This window comes from Microtus oregoni, unplaced genomic scaffold (genome assembly GCF_018167655.1).
Source record: "Microtus oregoni isolate MIOR12 unplaced genomic scaffold, Mior012 000001F_ref0000356, whole genome shotgun sequence".
Lineage (NCBI taxonomy): Eukaryota > Metazoa > Chordata > Mammalia > Rodentia > Cricetidae > Microtus > Microtus oregoni.
In genome coordinates, this window is record NW_024543060.1 from 63,754,337 (window position 1) to 63,773,346 (window position 19,010).

Here is a 19,010-nt window from a genome sequence, read left to right on the forward strand (position 1 = left end):
CCCAGAGACTGTAGCATTTCCCATCGTAGAGGCAATGGCTGCCCCGAAGTACCAGACCATGAAAAATGCAGCATTGCAGCTTCTGAGCTGGTAATCCCATTTTTTCACCACTATCCATGCCAGCTCAGCCCCAGCAAGAATACGGCCTGAAAGGTCAGAAGAAAACTATCACGCTGTGTAATCCCCTGTGTAGAACCAGAGCCCTCCCTGTTCCTCCCAGTGGGGACTGTCCATCAAACTGCTTCTCCCTGACTCAACCTTCTTTTCCCACAAGGAAGATTGGACCTTTCCCTCCTCCACCTTGTCAGTAGAAAAAACTATCTGTGGCTACAGTACCAGACCTCACAGTCATATCCAGCTGTGCTATATTGGAATCTGCCAGTATAGCCTTCAGAAGGTTCTGGCCCTGCCATTATCTTTCTGGCTACCCTCCTGTCTCAGTTTTCCTACCCTAGTCCCCTCCCTTTATCACCCTGTTATCCAGTGCTCTCAACTCTTTGCTTAACGTCCGAGTTGTTAATAAACTGTCCTTTCTAGGGGGACAGTGACCAAGCTTGTTTATTGTACACTCAATGTGCAGTGGAAGGAGGAAGGACTGGCGCATAGCAATAAATGCTTGTTAAAGATGCTTCTTATCTCTTAGTGTTTTTCCTGCAATGTGGTTATATCTTAGCACCTCATGTCTACAAACTGTGCCCTCTACTGGAATGGTTCCTCCCTTCACCAGCTGGTGACCACAGAGTACTTAGTGAAGCTGTGAGCATTCATCTTCTCCAAGCAATCCAACTTTGCTGGCTTACCCTCAGTCCTTTCCAGGAGAACTTGCTTATATCAGCAGCCCTGGACCACACCCCAGACTAGAGCTCATGCTGTGTGCAGACGTTTCAGCAGTCTGACCTGGGTATTTGGGAATACTCAGTTTTGACCAGTGGAGTGGTTTTTCTGCCAATCATAACAAACTGCCCCACCAGGTGAAGGGCAGGAGAATATTGGCATCTGGTCTCATCTCTCTTCCACTCAAACTTCCACTGGTTGGGGAGAGAGACTCTGAAGCCAGATCAGAAGCCATCTCAGATGCCTGGCAAGACACAGTTGGAGTGGCCCTGAAGCAAGTGGGTGGGTTTGCTGCTGGCTTTCCACTCAGAGTTAACTGTGCTCCCAGAATAGTTTGAATTCCCAACAACTGCTTTCTTTGTGCCACTCAGGAGTGTCACCTTCTGGACCAGGTGTGGTGGTCATGCAATTGAATGTCCCTAATGGACCTCAGACCCCCCAGAACCCATCTATGGTCCAGTGGAGTCACTGCAAATATTACAATGTGGACCAGCGAGGTCAGAAGCCTGGGGACCTGTATAGTCCTGAAGGTAATCCCCAGGTAAGTCCTTCACCCTTGCCTTAGGAAGAAACCTTATATCATTGCACACCTCATTTAGAGTTTCTCTGGATCTTTAGATGGAGAAACATGAGAATATCAAAGTGTATCCTCTTTCCAGGACATCAGACCATGCTTAGAGCATATTTAAAATGGAGAATCCTGGGATGAGTGTTGCTCAGTTGTTGATCACAAGCCTTGTGCATATGCGGTTCTGGGCTGGGGTAGATGGCATCTACAGGACAGTACCCAAGCTGGGCGGTAGTGGCGCACACCTTTAACATCAGTACTCAGGAGGTAGAGACAAGTGGATCTCTGTGTGTTTGAGGCCAGCCTGATCTACAGAGTGAGTTTCAGGACAGCCAGAGCTACACAGAGAAACCTTGCCCCCCCCCCAAAAAAAAGCAAAACAAAAAAAAATAATACCCAAAATTGACCTCTAGCCTTCACAGACATGCATATATACATGTACATACACAAACATGTACATATATGTCAGGGACCCCACAAGCTTCACAGCCTGCAGGAAACGATCTGAGCAAGGTGAAGAATGAAACTCGAGTCAAAACCACTTTTTCAAGCACTGGGTCAGAACATCCAGAGTTTGACCTCAGGGTTTATTTTTCTTACAAAATTAAACACAGTAAAACTTAGGGAAGAGGTTTCTGCATGGCAGTTACCACAACAGAAATTTAGGTATAGCCACGTGTAAACTCCCAGGCTGGGTAGCAAGCACCTGTGACCTTTACAATAAATAAGAGCGAGTTCTGTTGACTGATGAACAGTGCTCAGGGCAAGGACCTTAGGAGAAAGAGTCTGTAATGAGCATAAGGACAGGTTCTGCCGATGGGGGAGGCACATGGAGCCTTTTTAAAGGATGGTTAGAGTCACTGAAAGACAAGGTCCAGGGTGAGGGCCTAAACAGTGCTCAGGATATTGGGGATCCAGGAAGGCTGGCTCTGTAGAATAGCACAAGATCACCAGGGGGTCATAAAGAACCCACTCCAGCCTTCCAGGTGATCAGACATCAGTCATTTTCTTCTTTTGAAGAGTCTGGTTTCTCTAATACTTTCTTTAAGCTGTGCCTCCTACACAGACAAAACAAGGGAGTGGTTTATCGAAAGTGGATACTAAGAATACAAACTTAGGCTATCAGGCAGGTGAGTGCTTTGGTGCTTGCCCAGCACAGCTGAAGCCCTGGGTTTGATCTCTCATGCTAGAAATAAGGATAGTTATAACAACACAAACTAGGGAACAGGAGGATGCTTTGGACAGCAATCTGGCTTTGGGCAGTTGATACAAGACTCCTTGTTTCTTGAGAGTAGTAAATTGGAGGCCCTGGGACACACCAAGGTGAGTGTGCATGTGAAAGAGAGAGGGAGGGAGTGACATGTGCTCTTCTCTTTCACAGGCCAACGCACAATTGGGCAACAGCCCCGTCACATCTCCTACCCAGTCTCCAGCACCCTCTCCTGTCACCAGCCTCAGCAACGTCTGCACTGGACTTGGTCCCCTGCCTGTCCTCACGCCATTCCCCCGGGCTGGGGGTCCTGCACAGGGTAGGGAGTTAGGTGGAGGTGGGCTGCTGTGGACCTTAGCACTCACCGTCCATCCCAGGGTAGCAGCGGGTGGGCAGTAGAGCTGCCACCACAGCAGAGGACACCCACCCTCCTGTAGCTCTCACGGGCGTTGCTTCAGCCTCCTGCACACACTGGCTGTTTGCTCCCAAGTGGAGGAAAGAGAGGAAAGAAATTCCCTTTCCACTGGAAAAGAATGCAGCCCAGCATCAGTGCTGGACCAGAGAGCTGGGGATGTGAGCTGCATCAGAACAGTGTGGGGCTGTCTGCTTCAGAGTTTCTAGGTGGGTGGTGTGCCTCAGGAGGCAGAGGCAGGAGGATCGCCAAATTTGAGGCCAGTTCGATCTACAAAGCAAGTTCCAGAACAGCTAGAGCTATTACACAGAGGAACCCTGTCTCAGGAAAGAAAGAAAAGAAAATATTTACAAAATTTTATTTTTTAGTTAGGCGATGGTGGCACATGCCTTTAATCCCAGCACTCAGGAGGCAAAGGCAGGAGGATCTCTGTGAGTTCGAGACCAGCCTGGTCTATAAGAGCTAGTTCCAGGACAGGCTCCAAAGCTGCAGAGAAACCCTGTCTTGAAAAACAAAACACAAATGAACAAGAAAAGTATTATTTATGTGTGTGCCTATGCGAGTTTATGTGTATCTTACACTAGAGTTACGGACAGTTGTGAGATACTGCTGTGGGTGCTGGGAGCCCATCCATGTGCTCCGCAGGAGCAGAAAGTGTTCTTAGCTGGTGAACCATCTCTCCAGCTCCAAGATGAGTGATTCTTTAGAGGCAACACTGATTTTCAGTTAAAGCTCTGGGTTCCAGTTCCAGGACAAACTAGATTTGTGATGTTGAACAAGTTACTAAAACTTAGAAGTAGACCTTAATTTTCTCATCCATAAAATGGGGATAAACATGCATAAGATGGAAATAGTCTTGTTGCTTTTTGCTTTGTCTGTCACAAGTAATCTAAAAATAAGATGTTTAAAACTTTGAAATATTCCTAAATGAATCATTCTGTGAGTAGTAAGCTTCACGACACTCAGTTTGTCCCAGGCCTTGTGCAAGTGCTCTACACACTGTGTTCATTTAGCTGTTCAACAGCACCGAAGAGAGGAACCCCAGCACCGCCATTTCCCGTTAGAGTCCGTGGTTGGGCTGGCATCAGTTCTGAGTGTGTTCTCTTTCCCACCGCCACTCTGCACTGCCTCTCCCGTGGGCAGAAGCTTGAGCGCTTGGAGATGAGGGCAACCGTAGAGGAGATGAAGGCATTAGTAAGGCTCGAGGTTCTTCCTCAGCCATTTCCCTTTTCTTGAGACTCTCACTGTGCCGGGCTGGCCTCAGTCTCCCAAGTGCTAGAATAGCAGGCATGTACCATTACACCTGACTCCCTTGACCATTTCCCTAGGGTCTCTGATGGACAGAACTCCAGGTGAAGTGATCTAAAGCCCTACTAAGAGTTTAGGAAGAGACACAGCTCTTCGTTTTGTTTTGTTTTTCTGAGACAGAGTCTTACTATGTAGCTATGGCTGTCCTGGAACTCTCCATGTAGACCAAGCAGATCTACCTGCCTCTGCCGAGTGCTGGGATGAAAGGTGTGTGCTACCACATAGGGGTACAACTCTTAAATTAGTTACAGGTACTCCCATCATAGCAAAGGTAGGTAGAAACAATATGTATTGTTGCTATTTCTCACCAAAGCCCCTTGAAGTCTCATAATAGACATACCGTGAAACTCAAACTCCTAAAGCACCTGTTCTTACCCCTAGGTGATGGGCGCTATTCCCTATTGGGTCAGCCATTACAATACAATCTGTCCATCTGCCCTCCCTTGCTCCATGGCCAGTCAACTTACACCGTGCACCAGGTGAGCATATCCATCATCTTGGGGGCTTCAGACTTCCCTTCTTATCTGGGCCCCCATCTGTGAGCCATCAGCTTCAACCAGTTGGGTGGACACAGGAGAAAACACAGTATGGACAAAGCAAAAGGAGTTTTCCCTGACTCCTGTGCTCATGGCTCCCACCTCAGGGCCAAGAGGGAGAGGCTTTATGTCTCAGTTGCCACTCTCTGGGGAGGTAGGGTCCTCAGGGGCAGACATTGGGATCCAAAGCGATAAGTGTTGTTCCCTTGGGATGAGAGTTGTGTTTGATGTTGAAGGGACAGAGCGGACTGAAGCACGGAAACCGAGGCAAGAGGCAAGCGCTCAAGTCTGCCTCCACTGACCTGGGCACAGCAGATGTTGGTGAGTAGCCGGTCTCATTGCCACCCCAGTATAGTGGGAAAGCTGGCATGGAGTGAGGGGAACTATGAGGGAATAGAGTCATCTTTGCCCACAAACTGTGTGAAGTGTGTGTGTCTTGAGGCTGAGTATCCTAGACACTGTCAGCGGTGATGGAGCAGCTGTGTCCTGATCTAGGACACCTCCCTTTGCTCACCCTAGACCGCAGGCCTTCCATGCCAGGCATACAAAGTCTTTGCAAAAGAGTCCACGTTCAGGCCAGGCGATGGTGGCGCACGCCTTTAATCCCAGCACTCGGGAGGCAGAGGCAGGCGGATCTCTGTGAGTTCGAGACCAGCCTGGTCTACAGAGCTAGTTCCAGGACAGGCTCCAAAGCCACAGAGAAACCCTGTCTCGAAAAACCAAAAAAAAAAAAAAAAAAAAGAGTCCACGTTCTGCAGCTGTTGCCTAAAGGAGAGAAAGGGACGGGAAGTCTCTGTTGAGGCCATCCTATGGAAGGGAGGGAACTGTTGTTGAGACCAGCCTGTGGAAGGGAGGGAACTGTTGTTGAGACCAGCCTATGAAAGGGAGGGAACTGTTGTTGAGACCAGCCTATGGGATGGAGGGGAACTGTTGTTGAGGCCAGCCTATGGAAGGGAACTGTTGTTGAGGCCAGCCTATGGAAGGGAACTGTTGTTGAGGCCAGCCTATGGAAGGGAACTGTTGTTGAGACCAGCCTATGGAAGGGAACTGTTATTGAGACCAGCCTATGGAAGGGAACTGTTATTGAGACCAGCCTATGGAGGGGAACTGTTGTTGAGACCAGCCTATGGAAGGGAGGGAACTGTTGTTGAAACCAGCCTATGGGATGGAGGGGAACTGTTGTTGAGACCAGCCTATGGGATGGAGGGGAACTGTTGTTGAGACCAGCCTATGGAGGGGAACTGTTGTTGAGACCAGCCTATGGGATGGAGGGGAACTGTTGTTGAGACCAGCCTATGGAGGGGAACTGTTGTTGAGACCAGCCTATGGAGGGGAACTGTTGTTGAGACCAGCCTATGGAGGGGAACTGTTGTTGAGACCAGCCTATGGAAGGGAGGGAACTGTTGAGGCCAGCCTATGGCAAGTGAACTGTTGTTGAGACCAGGCTATGGAAGGGAGGGAACTGTTGTTGAGACCAGCCTATGGAGGGGAGGGAACTGTTGTTGAGAACAGCCTATGGAGGGGAACTGTTGTTGAGACCAGCCTATGGGATGGAGGGGAACTGTTGTTGAGACCAGCCTATGGAGGGGAACTGTTGTTGAGACCAGCCTATGGAGGGGAACTGTTGTTGAGACCAGCCTATGGAAGGGAGGGAACTGTTGAGGCCAGCCTATGGCAAGTGAACTGTTGTTGAGACCAGGCTATGGAAGGGAGGGAACTGTTGAGACCAGCCTATGGAGGGGAGGGAACTGTTGTTGAGAACAGCCTATGGGATGGAGGGGAACTGTTGTTGAGACCAGCCTATGGAGGGGAGGGAACTGTTGTTGAGACCAGCCTATGGAGGGGAGGGAACTGTGGATCTTACTCCAGGCTGACCCACCAAGCGTCTCCCCAACCAGAACTGCATTTCACAGCACTGACACCCTGGGAGGCAGTGGAGTTGTAGGTGTCCAGATCAGAAACCCAAAGTTTTAATTCTCAGTCCTTCTGAATATCTCTGGGTTAGAGAGACGAAGGTTTTTTTCTTTGTGGCTGCCCCGACCCCCACCCAGAGTCTCCATGGGGTTAAGTTGGGTTGATTTGGGGAGGCTAAATGGAGAAGGTAGAAGTTTGAGGGCTTTTTGTACACAGGCTTGGTCAGTGGCTCTGCCAGGCCACTGTGTAGTCCTTGCTCCATGTCTCACAACCTTCATCTCTCCTCCCCTTTCAGTGCTGGGAAGAGTGCTGGAGGTGACGGACCTCCCTGAAGGAATCACCCGGACGGAGGCAGACAAACTCTTCACCCAGCTTGCCATGTCTGGCGCCAAGATCCAGTGGCTTAAGGATGCTCAGGGGCTGCCTGGTGCAGGAGGGGGGGACAACAGTGGGACTGCAGAGAATGGACGCCACTCGGACCTCGCTGCCTTGTACACCATAGTGGCTGTATTTCCCAGCCCACTGGCCGCCCAGAATGCCTCCCTTCGCCTCAACAACTCTGTGAGTCGCTTCAAACTTCGAGTGGCCAAAAAGAACTACGACCTGAGGATCCTGGAGCGAGCTAGCTCCCAATAAATGGAAGGCAGGAGGGACTGGCACGGTAGGAGTGGGGGCCAAGCAGAGGGAGCCCAGGCAGACCGACTGGGCCAGAGCCTGCCACCTTACGGCTGAAGAGAGAAGCAGACAGATTCTCACACCGGCATGGGACTCCTTTCCACTTCCTTGCCATGGGTCCCTCTTTTCCCTGTTGGTTCCTTCTGTTTTCCTCTCCTTCCCATCCTCTGCTACCATTTTTTTTTTATCTCTTCTCCCACCATGGAATTGATTTCTTCCATATTTTTTGGTCAAGTAGAATTGAGAGGGTCCCGCACTCCCCTCTTCTCCATTTCCTCACCGTCCCAGTCCCCTTTCCTCTCTGGTCTTCATGAATATATTTATATGGACAGAATTAAGAAAAGTACATTGATTTCCCCATTCTCTCACTTCCCCCATCTTGTCTCCCCAAAACCCACAGAGTTAAAACTTGGGACCCCCACCCCCAGAACACTGTACATTGTTTGTCTGAGGTTTGTGCCACCGTAACAGACACAGTATTCAATTGCACACACAGGTGTTTGCTGGGGGTGTCCACTGCACATTTTATTTAATCTGGTTTCTGTTTGTTCGGGGAGTTGCTGGGGAGGGAGGTTGGTTTTGTTTATAAATATAAAAAAAGCAAAAACCTGTCACTGGGCATCAATCAGTGTTTCTCTATTGACAATTGGTATGGGTTGGGTTAGAGGCTCTGTTCCACAACTGCTGGAAGGGTTTTTCGTAGTTTAGGATGATTTCCCTGGTGTGTGCACAGAGATTTTCCCAACCTCTTCCTTCCTGCCCCTCCTCTTTCCTGCACACAGTTCTCAGACTGCAGACTGCCTTCATCAGGCTCACTCCTCCTCACCTGTGGGCCTTTGTGTCCATATCCGAGGGGCCTCTTGCCCATTATAGCCTTGCTGTGGAGCCGGGCGAGTCAAGTCGAGATGCTGGCCTCATTTCTGTTCACCTGGTCTGCTGACACACCCTTCAGGGATGGGGAAATGGCACCTTTAATCCTAAAAGCAGAGCATTGGGTTCTTGGCAGAAACCCATGTGGATGTTGCTTACAATAAAACCAGCTGAACCTGCAGTGCCAAGCTGTATCAAGGCAGCACACTTACCTTCCTTGCAGCCGACAGAACTGAAAACAGACCACCGCTTGCAGTGGAGTTGACTGCAGAGTCTTCCAGCCATCTCAGTGCTACAGCCCAACAAGCAGAGACGTTCGAGAGCTGAGAGCATCCAGCACTCCCCCCCCCCGTGTGTGTGTGTGTGTGTGTGTGTGTGTGTGTGTGTGTGTATATGTGTGTGTGTGTGTGTGTGTGTGTGTGTATGTGTGTGTGTGTATATGTGTGTGTGTGTGTGTGTATGTGTGTGTGTGTGTGTATGTGTGTGTGTGTGTGTGTGTGTGTGTGTGTGTGTGTGTGTGTTTTGAGGCAGGACTCCGGTTTTGAGCATGGTGACACATACCATCCTGTAATCACAGTGCTCAGGAAGCAGACAAGCAAAACTCTATGAGTTTAAGACCAGCTTGAACATAGCAGGTTCCAGAACAACCAGGGCTACATAATGCAACTTTCTTTTTTTTTTTTAAATAGTTATTTATTATGTATACAATATTCTGTCTGTATGCCTGCCGGCCAGAAGAGGGCACCAGATCCCATTACAGATGGTTGTGAGCCACCATGTGGTTGCTGGGAATTGAACTCAGGACCTTTGGAAGAGCAGGCAGTGCTCTTAACCTCTGAGCCATCTCTCCAGCCCCCTGCAACTTTCTTAAAAACAAGCAAAATCCACACTCCATTGCAACCTTGACTTGGCTGTCCTCCAGGATTTTGCAGCCATGTCATAGCTCACACACAGACTAGAGAAAGCTGTGCCTGAGAATGTAACCTTCCCCTAACCTGTCAGCCCCTATGGGACTATCAAGAGTTGAGAGGTGGAATTGCAATTAAAATGGTTAAAACTGCCAGGTGGTGATGGTGTGTGCCTTTAATCCCAGCACTCGGGAGGCAGTCAGGTGGATCTCTGTGAGTTCAAGGCCAGCCTGGCACTACAGAGTGAGTATCAGGGCATCCAAGGCTACACAGAGAAACCCTGTCTTTAAAAAAAAAAAAATTAAAACTATAAGGCTTGGCTATTTTAACTTTAGAGCATACAGTTCTCATGGGGGAGGGAACATTATTTACAGATGATAAAAACTCACTTTATGGCCTTCAAAGTGGGTAAATGCTTGCTCCCAAGCCTAGCAGCCTGAGCTTGCTCCCAAGACGAGGGGTGAACTGACTCTGGGAAGTTGTCCTTTGATCACCGCTCAGGTCAGGCGATACACAACACATAGTTTAAACATATAAGTCAATGTTAGCCGGGCAGTGGTGGCACACACCTTTAATCCCAGCACTCAGGAGGCAGAGGCAGGCGGATCTACAAGAGCTAGTTCCAGGACAGGTTCCAAAGCTACAGAGAAACCCTGTCTCAGAAAACCAAAATATATGTATATAATTATATATATTTACGGCCAAACAGCAGGGACATTGGAGCTCTCAGAGCCATCCAGCACTCTTTTTCTCTCTGTGTGTGTAAATGTATGCTTGAATTAACCCTTCTATAGAAGGCAACTGGGTTGGTGAGGTTGGCTAATAGCAGAAGAGGTGCTGTATGCAAGCCTCATCTGCTTCAGTTCCTGCATCCCATGATGTGGCAGGAAAGAACTGACTGAAGAGTTCTCAGACCACACCCCTGCGCTCCTGCGTGCATTCAGGAAGAGAAGACCACAGACAGCGGCCACATGCCCAGGGTCAACTGTCATCTGCTCCTTTGACTATTTTTATGATATAAGTGGTTTGCCCACATGTGTATATATGTGCACTCTGTGTGTTCTTGATGCTTACAGAGGCCAGAAGAAGGTGTGGAGCCTTCAGAACTAGAGTTACAGACAGCTGATGTGTGGGTGCCCAGAACAACCCAGGTCCTCTGGGCGAGAAGCTGTGTCATTTCTCCAGGTCCATAGCTTTTGGGTTTTGCCATCTTTTTTAGTAACTCTTACAGTCTCCTCTCCTTGAGGATAGAATTTTAGGTGAAAGAGATGCCCTGTGCACGTGAGAAAGAAGCACAGTAGTTCACCATACTCTGCTCGGCTGTGGAGTATGATGCAGTCTCGCGTGGTTGACTGAGTTCTGATTCACACCCATTTCTCAGCTCCCAGCATCCAGGAGGCAGGGGCAGGCGGATCTCTGAATTTGAGGCCAGCCTGCTCTACAAAGCAAGTTCCAGGACAGGCTCCAAAGCGACACAGAGAAACCCTGTCTCACAAACAAAAAAAAGGAAGCAAAACGTAAGCAAGTAACGGAAATGGGCTTAGAATCGAAAGGTTCTTGGAACATTAGGGGAAAGGGTATGGAGAGTCACCGTTAGACATGGGAACTCACATGAGCGCGTGTGGAGAGCAGAAGCCCCTTTCCTGCTGCAGTTACAGCACATGGTTAGCACGGCAAAACCCTGGGTTCTCTGGTACTTGGAGTGGGGTATGGTGCTGCAGTGTTGGGTAGAAAATACGCCTTCCCGATTAGCCAGTGCTGACCTGCTCAGTGTAAACACTCAGAGGAGCAACTATGGGGGATGGGGGATGGGAGGAGGCAGGGTCCAGCCCTGCCCAGACCTCCTGGTTCCAATTTCTGCCTGTCAGCTGTGCTCTCAGCTGTCCACTGTCCTCCAGCCCTGTCATTTCAGCTCGGCCACCACGGTGAGAGGCTAAGAGGCCTACCAATATTGGCTGTGAGTCCAGAAGGTGCTGGGGGCTTAGCCCTGGCGGAAGAGGACTAGCTCTCCCCCAGCACCACCATCAAGATCTTAGGGACCCTCTTTCCACACTGACCTGACTTAGGGAGTCTAAAGTAAGTCGTTTCTTCATCTTTTTGTTCCCTGAGTCTGTTCGGCTTCCCCCTTGCTCTTGTAATCTGTGAATAGTTTGAATTTTCAAAGTGTAATTGTTCTACTTCAAGATGAGTCAAGATTGGAGAAGGGGTAGGGTGTGGTAGGGTCCAGAGGATGGAGCAGTAAGGGAAGGAAAGGCTCATATTACTCTGAAAACCAAAATAGCAGAGACCCGAGGCAGCCAGGACAGAACTAGGCACCAGGCCCCCAAGGCTCCGAGAGGCAGGGAGAGCATATCTCCGGACACACCTTCAGACGTATAGGAGCAAGGATGCAGCTCAAACCTCCTGAAGCCAGGAGAAGGTGTGTATTGCATCAACCACAAGTGTGTGTAGGACAGTGGTTCTCAACATATAAGCGGTCGCATGCCCGATCTCCTGCATCTCAGGCATTACGATTTATAACTAGCAAGATCACAGTTATGAAGTGCAGTGGAATGATTCTATGGTTGGGGTATTAAAGTGTCGCAGCACTGGGAAGATTGAGAACCACTGCTGTAGGGGAGCGCCGAAGCCAACAGCCTTGAGTGGCGTATTGGATTTGTGGACTGGGGCTGCTCCTTGTCATGGGAAGGTAGGTGTCAGTCTAAGGACCTGGAACTACGTGGGAAGTCTTCTGCCTCTGGACATTTTTTTCAGGACCTCCATAGGATCTGTTCACAAGTTCTAGCAAAAGCTTCCCTTGGGTCTGCCCCACTGTGCACAGCAGGAATACAGGAATAGAACAGGCAGTCGGGTTAGATCTCATAGTGGGCTCCAACCTCTTGCAGGATGACAGAAAAGGAGGTACTGGAGTCCCCTAAGCCCCCCTTCCCAGCAGAAACTCCACAAAGTGGGGTGAGTCTGGACCGCTGATCCCTGGGGGCAGGGGTGTTGGAGGGGCCGGGAAGCCTTGACAGGTAAAGAAAACTGCTTGAGTAGAACCCGCTTGCGTGTGGCTCCTTTGTTGTTGGGCTAGCCAACACTGCAGCCCCAATCCACTAATCCAGGGACACTGCTGAGAAAGTGACCGTCATTTAACATTGAGTTTCCTTCACCCCCTCCCTCAGCTACAACTACTGAAGCAGATATTCAAGAAGGGCTCTCCAGAGACAACTGAGATGGAGCCTCCCCCAGAGCCCCAGGCCAATGGAGAGGCAGTGGGAGCTGGGGGTGGGCCCATCTACTATATCTATGAGGAAGAAGAGGAAGAGGAGGAGGAGGAGGAACCACCCCCAGAACCTCCTAAGCTTGTCAATGACAAGCCCCACAAATTCAAAGATCACTTCTTCAAGAAACCCAAGTTCTGTGATGTCTGTGCCCGGATGATTGTGCGTGAGTCTTGAAGGGAAATAGAGACAGTAAGAAAGAAGGCTTAGGGGTGGGAGAGGACTTACGGAAGCTGTGTGTGTAACAGACACACTGTGGCAGGATTCACGCCAGGAAAATAGTGAGATTGATAGTGTAGGGTGTCAGAAGAGGGCAGACTGAGCAATGGTGAAGTAGCTGAGTAGCCACAGGGCTCCAAAGGAAAAGAGGAATCCAGAACCTTACTCAAATGTTCTCCCCCCACAAGTCAATAACAAATTTGGGCTCCGCTGTAAGAACTGCAAAACCAACATCCATGAACATTGCCAGTCCTACGTGGAGATGCAGAGATGCTTCGGCAAGATCGTGAGTAACAAGGCCCTGGGGAGCAAGAAACGTAGAAGAGGCACAGGCCATCAACTACTTGGTGACCCCTAAAGCCATCCCACACATTTCCCTGCTTCCCCTTCTCTGCCCAGCTCTGAGCACTCGCGAGGGAGGGGATTCTGGACCCTACCTCGCTACTCCTAATGTTTTCCCCATCCCATCCTGCAGCCGCCTGGTTTCCATCGTGCCTATAGCTCCCCACTCTACAGCAACCAACAGTACGCTTGTGTCAAAGATCTCTGTAAGTGCGCATATACGACCTGAGGGAGTGGGCAAGTCTCAGACTGTTTCACACCTCCTCGGAAAGTAAATTCTGAAATAGAATCATTCTGTTTCCATAGTTCTCCCTCAGTCTAGGTTTGGTTTTGATTTTGGTTTTGGTTTTTCGAGACAGGGTTTCTCTGGGTAGCTTTGGAGCCTGTCCTGGAACTAGCTCTTGTAGACCAGGCTGGTCTCGAACTCACAGAGATCCACCTGCCTCTGCCTCCCGAGTGTTGGGATTAAAGGCGTGCGCCACCACCGCCCGGCCCCAGTCTAGTATTTTTACAGCCATTTTTGGATGCACCGACTAGTCTTGATGCATAGCTGAGTGAGCAAGGACCTGAGTGAGCAAGGACTGCAAATGGCCAGGGGTAGAGAGAAAAAACCGTAGTCTGTTCCCTTCCAACCGTTCCTAAGCAAGAACAAGGATGCTAGCCTGTTTGCACCCTGCTACAGAGCGATGCCATACTCGGGGCCAGCCCATGAGCTATGGATACCCCTGGACAAGTTCCTAGTTTGGCAACCCTTAAAAGTATATCTGTCAGGCGGTGGTGGTGCATGCCTTTAATCCCAGCACTTGGGAGGCAGAGGCAGGTGGATCTCTGTGAGTTCGAGGCCAGCCTGGTCTACAAGAGCTAGTTCCAGGACAGGCTCCAAAGCTACAGAGAAACCCTGTCTCAAAAAAAAAAAAAGTATAAAGTATATTCCATATGTAGCCAGGGCTACATAGTGAGACCCTCTTGAAAAAGAAAACATATGTATTCGCTGAAAAAACTGCTGAGATGTATTTGGTGGAGAAACTAAACTCCATAAAGAGTATGGGTTCAAAAAGAATGTGCTGGTGGCAACACCCCGGCCTGAACAAAAGCCAGCAGTATAATAATACTCTCCTGGAAGGAGTCCCATCACAAGGCGTTCCCAGAGTGTCTTAGAACCCTTTATAGATTGGTGACCCAGGCATTACACAGCTGGCCCTTCCCTGTTCTCTCCATCTCCAACCCCCAACAAGTCACCATGAGAATCCACCGACTCCCAGATGCCCCTTTGAGAGATCTCTCCCAGCCCTCCTTTGCCTTTCCAATGATGCATTCTTTCTCCTCCCACTCCACCAGCTGCTGCCAATCGCAATGACCCTGTGTTTGAAACCCTGCGCATCGGGGTGATCATGGCAAACAAGGAACGGAAGAAGGGACAGGCAGATAAGAAAAATGTGAGCATCCCATGTCCTCACAGAAGCCCGTTGTGGAAGCTCCACGGGACAGATCCTTTCCCCCTTGGGAAAACTGATAGAAGTTATGGGTCCTCTGCCCCAAATGGTGTAGCATAACCAAACAGAAACATTCCTGTGTGATATTGTAGATTTTTTTTTTGGGTGCTTTATATACCTCACCAGGAAAAAAAAAATCATGCCACAGGGCTGAGAATATAGTTCTGTGGTAGAGCGCTTGCCTAGTATGTATGCCTAGTAGTAGGTACCCTGGTTCAATACCCAACATTGAAAAGCAAACTCCTCCAGACATAGAGCATGCTTCCCCAATTCTCTTCTAACACTGACGACTAAGTACCACAGAAGGCTAGGTCCCTGGCCTGGCACTGCGGGTAACAAAGGCAAGATCTGTGCATTTTGCATCTGAGAAAAAGAATTTGTCATCCCAAGTAGCTAAGGAATTCTAGAGGCAGCAGGTGTCTGTGAAGATCATCTGCTGTGACCTGTTCATCTTGTGGATGAGACAGGCATGAAAGTTACACTGGGCAAGGGCAGCCTCCTTGTCTTTCACAACAGAGTCGGTAATGCCAGAAATGTGCTTGCCTGGGCAGGTGATGAGTTTCTCTCTGGACAACCTTACAAACTAATATAGATGGTGTTAGTTAAAGCAATCCCAGTTCTGGGGTCTCTGTGGGTACCAGGCACGCACATGGCGCACAGACATATATGCAGCCGGAGCACTCATACACATAAAAAAACAATAAATAAAATCTTAGAGAGAGAGCATCGAGTGCTCTTTACCTCCCCGTATTTACCCAGACCCCGTCTCCGGGAGCCTAGACCAGCATCAGAGTCTCCTTGTAGCTAAGGATGATCTCGAACATTGATCCTCCTGCCTTCACTTCCCAGATACTGGCATTACAGATACAGACCATCAAACCTGCTCTGTGTGATGGTAGGAGCACAACCAGGGCTTCCTGCCTGCTAGGCAAGCAGTCCACCAAGGAAACTATCTCTAACACATGTTCTGTCCCATTCTGCTTTAGGTGTCTTGCTATGTGCATAGCACAGGCTTCCTGTAACTTGCATTATAGCCCAGCCTGTCCTTGAAGTCACAATCCTCCTACTTTAGCATCCTGGTGCTGGAACTGGAGGCGTGCACAGCCTTGTCTGGCTTTCACAATGTGAAAGTCCAGCCTGGTTGTGGTGGTACATACCTTAAATCCCAGCACTCAAAGGAAGGCAGAGGCCTCTGTGAGTCTGAGGCTAGCCTAGTCTACAAAGTGAGTTCCAGGACAGCCAGGGCTGTTACACATAGAAACTCTGTCTTGAAAACATTAATATTAATAATAATAATTTGAAAGTTCCTAAGAGAAAATTTACTTTTCTTGTGGTAATAAATAAATAAATAAATCTTATAGGAAACAAAACTAGAGATCTGATTTCAAAGTGGTTGATATAAAACTTGACTACAGATAACAAATTTCAGTCAATTGAACTATGAGTTACGAGGCTGTTTCAGAAAAAAAAAATCTATATTCTTAGGTTCTGTTCTCAAAGGGGAACTATGAAAACTGTTGCCAGACAGGTAAAGTGGTGCATGTCTGTAATCCTAGTGTGTGGGAGTTGGAGGCCAAGAGATCAGGAATTCAAGGTCACCGGCCACACAGGGAGCATGAGGACAGCTGGACTGCAGGGACTCTGCCTCACAACAAAACAACAGGGAAACAGGAGACTGCTGTGCCCCGGACTCCATGTCTTACACACGGCAGTGTTTTAATCAGACAGTATAACGAAGGGCCTGAAATCTGGATCACGGTGATTGGCTAAGAATCAGTGGGGAGGAAAAGCGAGGAAGCTATGTCTGCTCTGTTTCACATTTAAAGCCTGAGAAGGCAACTTGAGACAAATAACTAAAAGATAACAGCAAAGCTGATATGAGCTTAATAAAAGGGGTTGAAAAAGAAAATCAACAGGGTTGTGCTGTAAAGGGGTGAACTGCCTGGCATTAGCTGTGTTCAGGCATAGTGCAGGGGACAAACCTGCCAGCATGCTTCAGAAGGAATTCCTGCATCAGGCAGGTTCTTAGACTACTGTTTTCTCCAAGTATTCTCCCAGCACTTAGATACTGTTGTTCTGTAACTCTCTGGCCTGTCTAGAGAGGTTCCCAAGACAGTACCTCTCTAATACTGGTGTCCCCGACAGCCTCTAGCAGCCATGATGGAGGAGGAGCCAGAGTCAGCCAGGCCAGAGGAAGGCAAGTCCCAGGATGGTGAGTACCAGCCCTCTCCACCCCCAGACACAGCATGGAGTCAGTGTAGGCAGTGTAGGCAGGGGTTTGTGTGCAGTGTAGGCAGGTGGGCCCAGGTGGACAAGTCCTCCAGCAGACAGGGAGGGGGTGATGGATGCCCTCACGGAGGCAGAATCCGTTTCCCCCATTTCCCACCCAAGGAAACAATGCAGAAAGGGACAAGAAGGCTGAGAAGAAAACACCGGATGACAAAGTGAGTCCCGTCTACCTGTAGAATCCGGGTCCTCCTCCCAGACATCACTCCCAGATGTTCCCGCCACCCTCCACCCACTCTCCACGCTGAGACAGACACCCAAAGACCAATAAAGTGAAGGAGGTGTCGAGCTCATGGCCCGTCTTCCGCCCCCCAGCACAAGCAGCCCGGCTTCCAGCAGTCTCATTACTTTGTGGCTCTCTATCGGTTCAAAGCCTTGGAGAAAGATGATCTGGATTTCCCGTGAGAAGCATTCAAGGGAGGCGGGAGTGTGGGGAGCACGGAGGAGGAAGAGGTCGCTCTGGGAATGGCGAAGGGCGGGTGCCTTGGGCCGCTGTTTTGGAGCTGCGCCTGCAGCACAGCCAGGAACTGGTGTGTAATGTCAATCACAGAGAACTCTCCTTCCTGTCCCAGGCCAGGGGAGAAGATCACAGTTATTGACGACTCTAACGAGGAGTGGTGGCGGGTAAGACGAACGGCTAGAGCTGAGGTGGGCTAAGGGTAGGCTCTTGAACCTGAGATCCTTAGCCTACCGACTCCCTTCTCTAGGGGAAAATCGGAGAGAAGGTCGGATTCTTCCCGCCAAACTTCATCATTCGGGTCCGGGCTGGAGAACGCGTGCACCGCGTAACCAGATCCTTTGTGGGGAACCGCGAGATTGGGCAGATCACTCTGAAGAAAGACCAGGTAGCTCGGGTACCCTAACCTAATCCCAGGCCTGATCTCACCGCCCATCCACACACCTGGGAGGTGCTAACCCTTTCGGGTAAACGCCCCTCCCCCAGCTTCCCCGCTCTCGTCCTCTGTCCTTAATTTAGCTCCTGCTCCCCAACCCTCTCACTCCCTAGATCGTAGTGCAGAAAGGAGACGAAGTTGGCGGCTACGTCAAGGTCTACACCGGTCGCAAGGTGGGGCTGTTCCCCGCCGACTTTCTGGAGGAGATTTAGGTGAACTGGTGCCTGCTGGCAGGAGACACCTAGGCCTGGCTCTGGGCGGGGCCCAGTGCGGGCTGGGAGGGGAGAGGCAACTGGACTACTGAATGAGGAGGGGTGGAAAGGCCCACGAGCATGACGATGTTACTGGGGAGGGTCTGTCTCCCACTTCTCCCCCTGCCCAGGGCTTCGGATACCCGGTGCACTGGATAGCCGGCACCAATAAGACCCACACTTCAGCCCACCCAACCTTCAAGAGCTGGGGGGCGGGGTGCATATCCATACAGAGGCGCCAAGGGGCTGAACTGTCAATGTTGTGAATTTATTAAAGTTTTGACAGAAGTTAGAAAAGTTCGTCTTTTTTTCTTTTTTTTTCTTTCTTTTGGTTTTTCGAGACAGGATTTACTCGGTAGCTTTGGAGCCTTTCCTGGGAACTAGCTCTTGTAGACCAGGCTGACCTCGAACTCACAGAGATCCGTCTGCCTCTGCCTCCCCAGTGCTGGGATTAAAGGAGTGTCTTTTTAACTGCGGATGAAGAGAAGGCGTGTGGAGGGAGGAAGAATGTTCCCCGGCTGCCCCACTTCATATTGTCGGGTTCTAGAAACCCATGACTGGTGGGAGTCGGAAGACTTGGACTCGCTAGTCTAAGCTTCTGCTGGAAGAAAAGAGCCGGACTGGAAAGCCACCCCAGGGCCCCTGTGGCTGGGAGAATCGCCTGGTGTGGCTAGATATCTCCGCTAGGTCTTGGCCATTTAGCCCTTGCATTTCAGAACCTGGCTCAGAGCCCAGCTTGGCCGCCAGGGGGCGATGTAAGATCTCAGTTGGAGAGAGGGATGGGGAGGGGCGTGGGGGGTGGCTAAGGGGAAAGAACCAGAGACACCAAGCCTGAGACCCTGGGCCTGGGAGGGGGTGGGGTGCGTGCCGTCTCCATGGCAACACTTCCTCTAGTCCTCCGGGAACGGAGCTAGCGAGGCCAGGGGGCCTCACCCCTCCCGCGGTCCCTGCCCCAGCCCTTTTCCGACAGGTACGGAGAGGACGCCTGGCAGACAGCTAACGGGTTCTAGCGGAGACCCCCCTGTGGT

General features: G+C 50.1%; 2 protein-coding genes across 18 annotated transcripts in view; both read left to right on the top strand.

The window, feature by feature from the left end:
* R3hdm2 (R3H domain containing 2) overlaps positions 1-8,508 on the top strand; it is a 133,156-nt gene extending 124,648 nt beyond the window's left edge. For 15 of the 16 annotated variants that reach the window (XM_041664049.1, XM_041664041.1, XM_041664113.1 and 12 more), the window contains 5 exons: positions 1,206-1,375; positions 2,784-2,931; positions 4,714-4,811; positions 5,105-5,189; positions 7,078-8,508. In XM_041664049.1, the coding sequence (XP_041519983.1) occupies positions 1,206-1,375; positions 2,784-2,931; positions 4,714-4,811; positions 5,105-5,189; positions 7,078-7,418 (842 nt within the window). In that variant the 3' untranslated portion in view covers positions 7,419-8,508. The remainder of the gene's footprint in view (positions 1-1,205; positions 1,376-2,783; positions 2,932-4,713; positions 4,812-5,104; positions 5,190-7,077) is intronic. The other variant, XM_041664085.1, reaches the window with a different exon arrangement.
* A 2,218-nt stretch (positions 8,509-10,726) lies between these two features.
* Stac3 (SH3 and cysteine rich domain 3) lies at positions 10,727-18,268 on the top strand. Of its 2 annotated transcripts, XM_041673503.1 has the most exons (13): positions 10,727-10,752; positions 11,134-11,311; positions 12,121-12,187; positions 12,400-12,664; positions 12,906-13,003; positions 13,193-13,265; positions 14,398-14,495; positions 16,698-16,764; positions 16,944-16,996; positions 17,154-17,239; positions 17,411-17,462; positions 17,546-17,683; positions 17,845-18,268. In XM_041673503.1, the coding sequence occupies exons 3-13, from the start codon at positions 12,122-12,124 to the stop codon at positions 17,941-17,943; spliced, it is 1,095 nt and encodes a 364-aa protein (XP_041529437.1). In that variant the 5' UTR covers positions 10,727-10,752; positions 11,134-11,311; position 12,121; the 3' UTR covers positions 17,944-18,268. The 2 variants fall into 2 exon arrangements, with proteins under 2 accessions (XP_041529437.1, XP_041529442.1); XM_041673508.1 differs by having other exon boundaries at positions 10,742-11,311.
* The last annotated feature ends 742 nt before the right edge of the window (positions 18,269-19,010 follow it).

What these genes read in the sequence shown, in the direction of transcription:
- Stac3 (XM_041673503.1), top strand. Translation starts at nt 12,122, where the DNA reads ATGACAGAAAAGGAGGTACTGGAGTCCCCTAAGCCCCCCTTCCCAGCA. An exon ending in CTGTGCCCGGATGATTGTGC is followed by an intron (nt 12,665 to 12,905) that starts GTGAGTCTTGAA and finishes TCCCCCCACAAG; the next exon opens with TCAATAACAAATTTGGGCTC. An exon ending in AGAAAACACCGGATGACAAA is followed by an intron (nt 16,997 to 17,153) that starts GTGAGTCCCGTC and finishes TCCGCCCCCCAG; the next exon opens with CACAAGCAGCCCGGCTTCCA.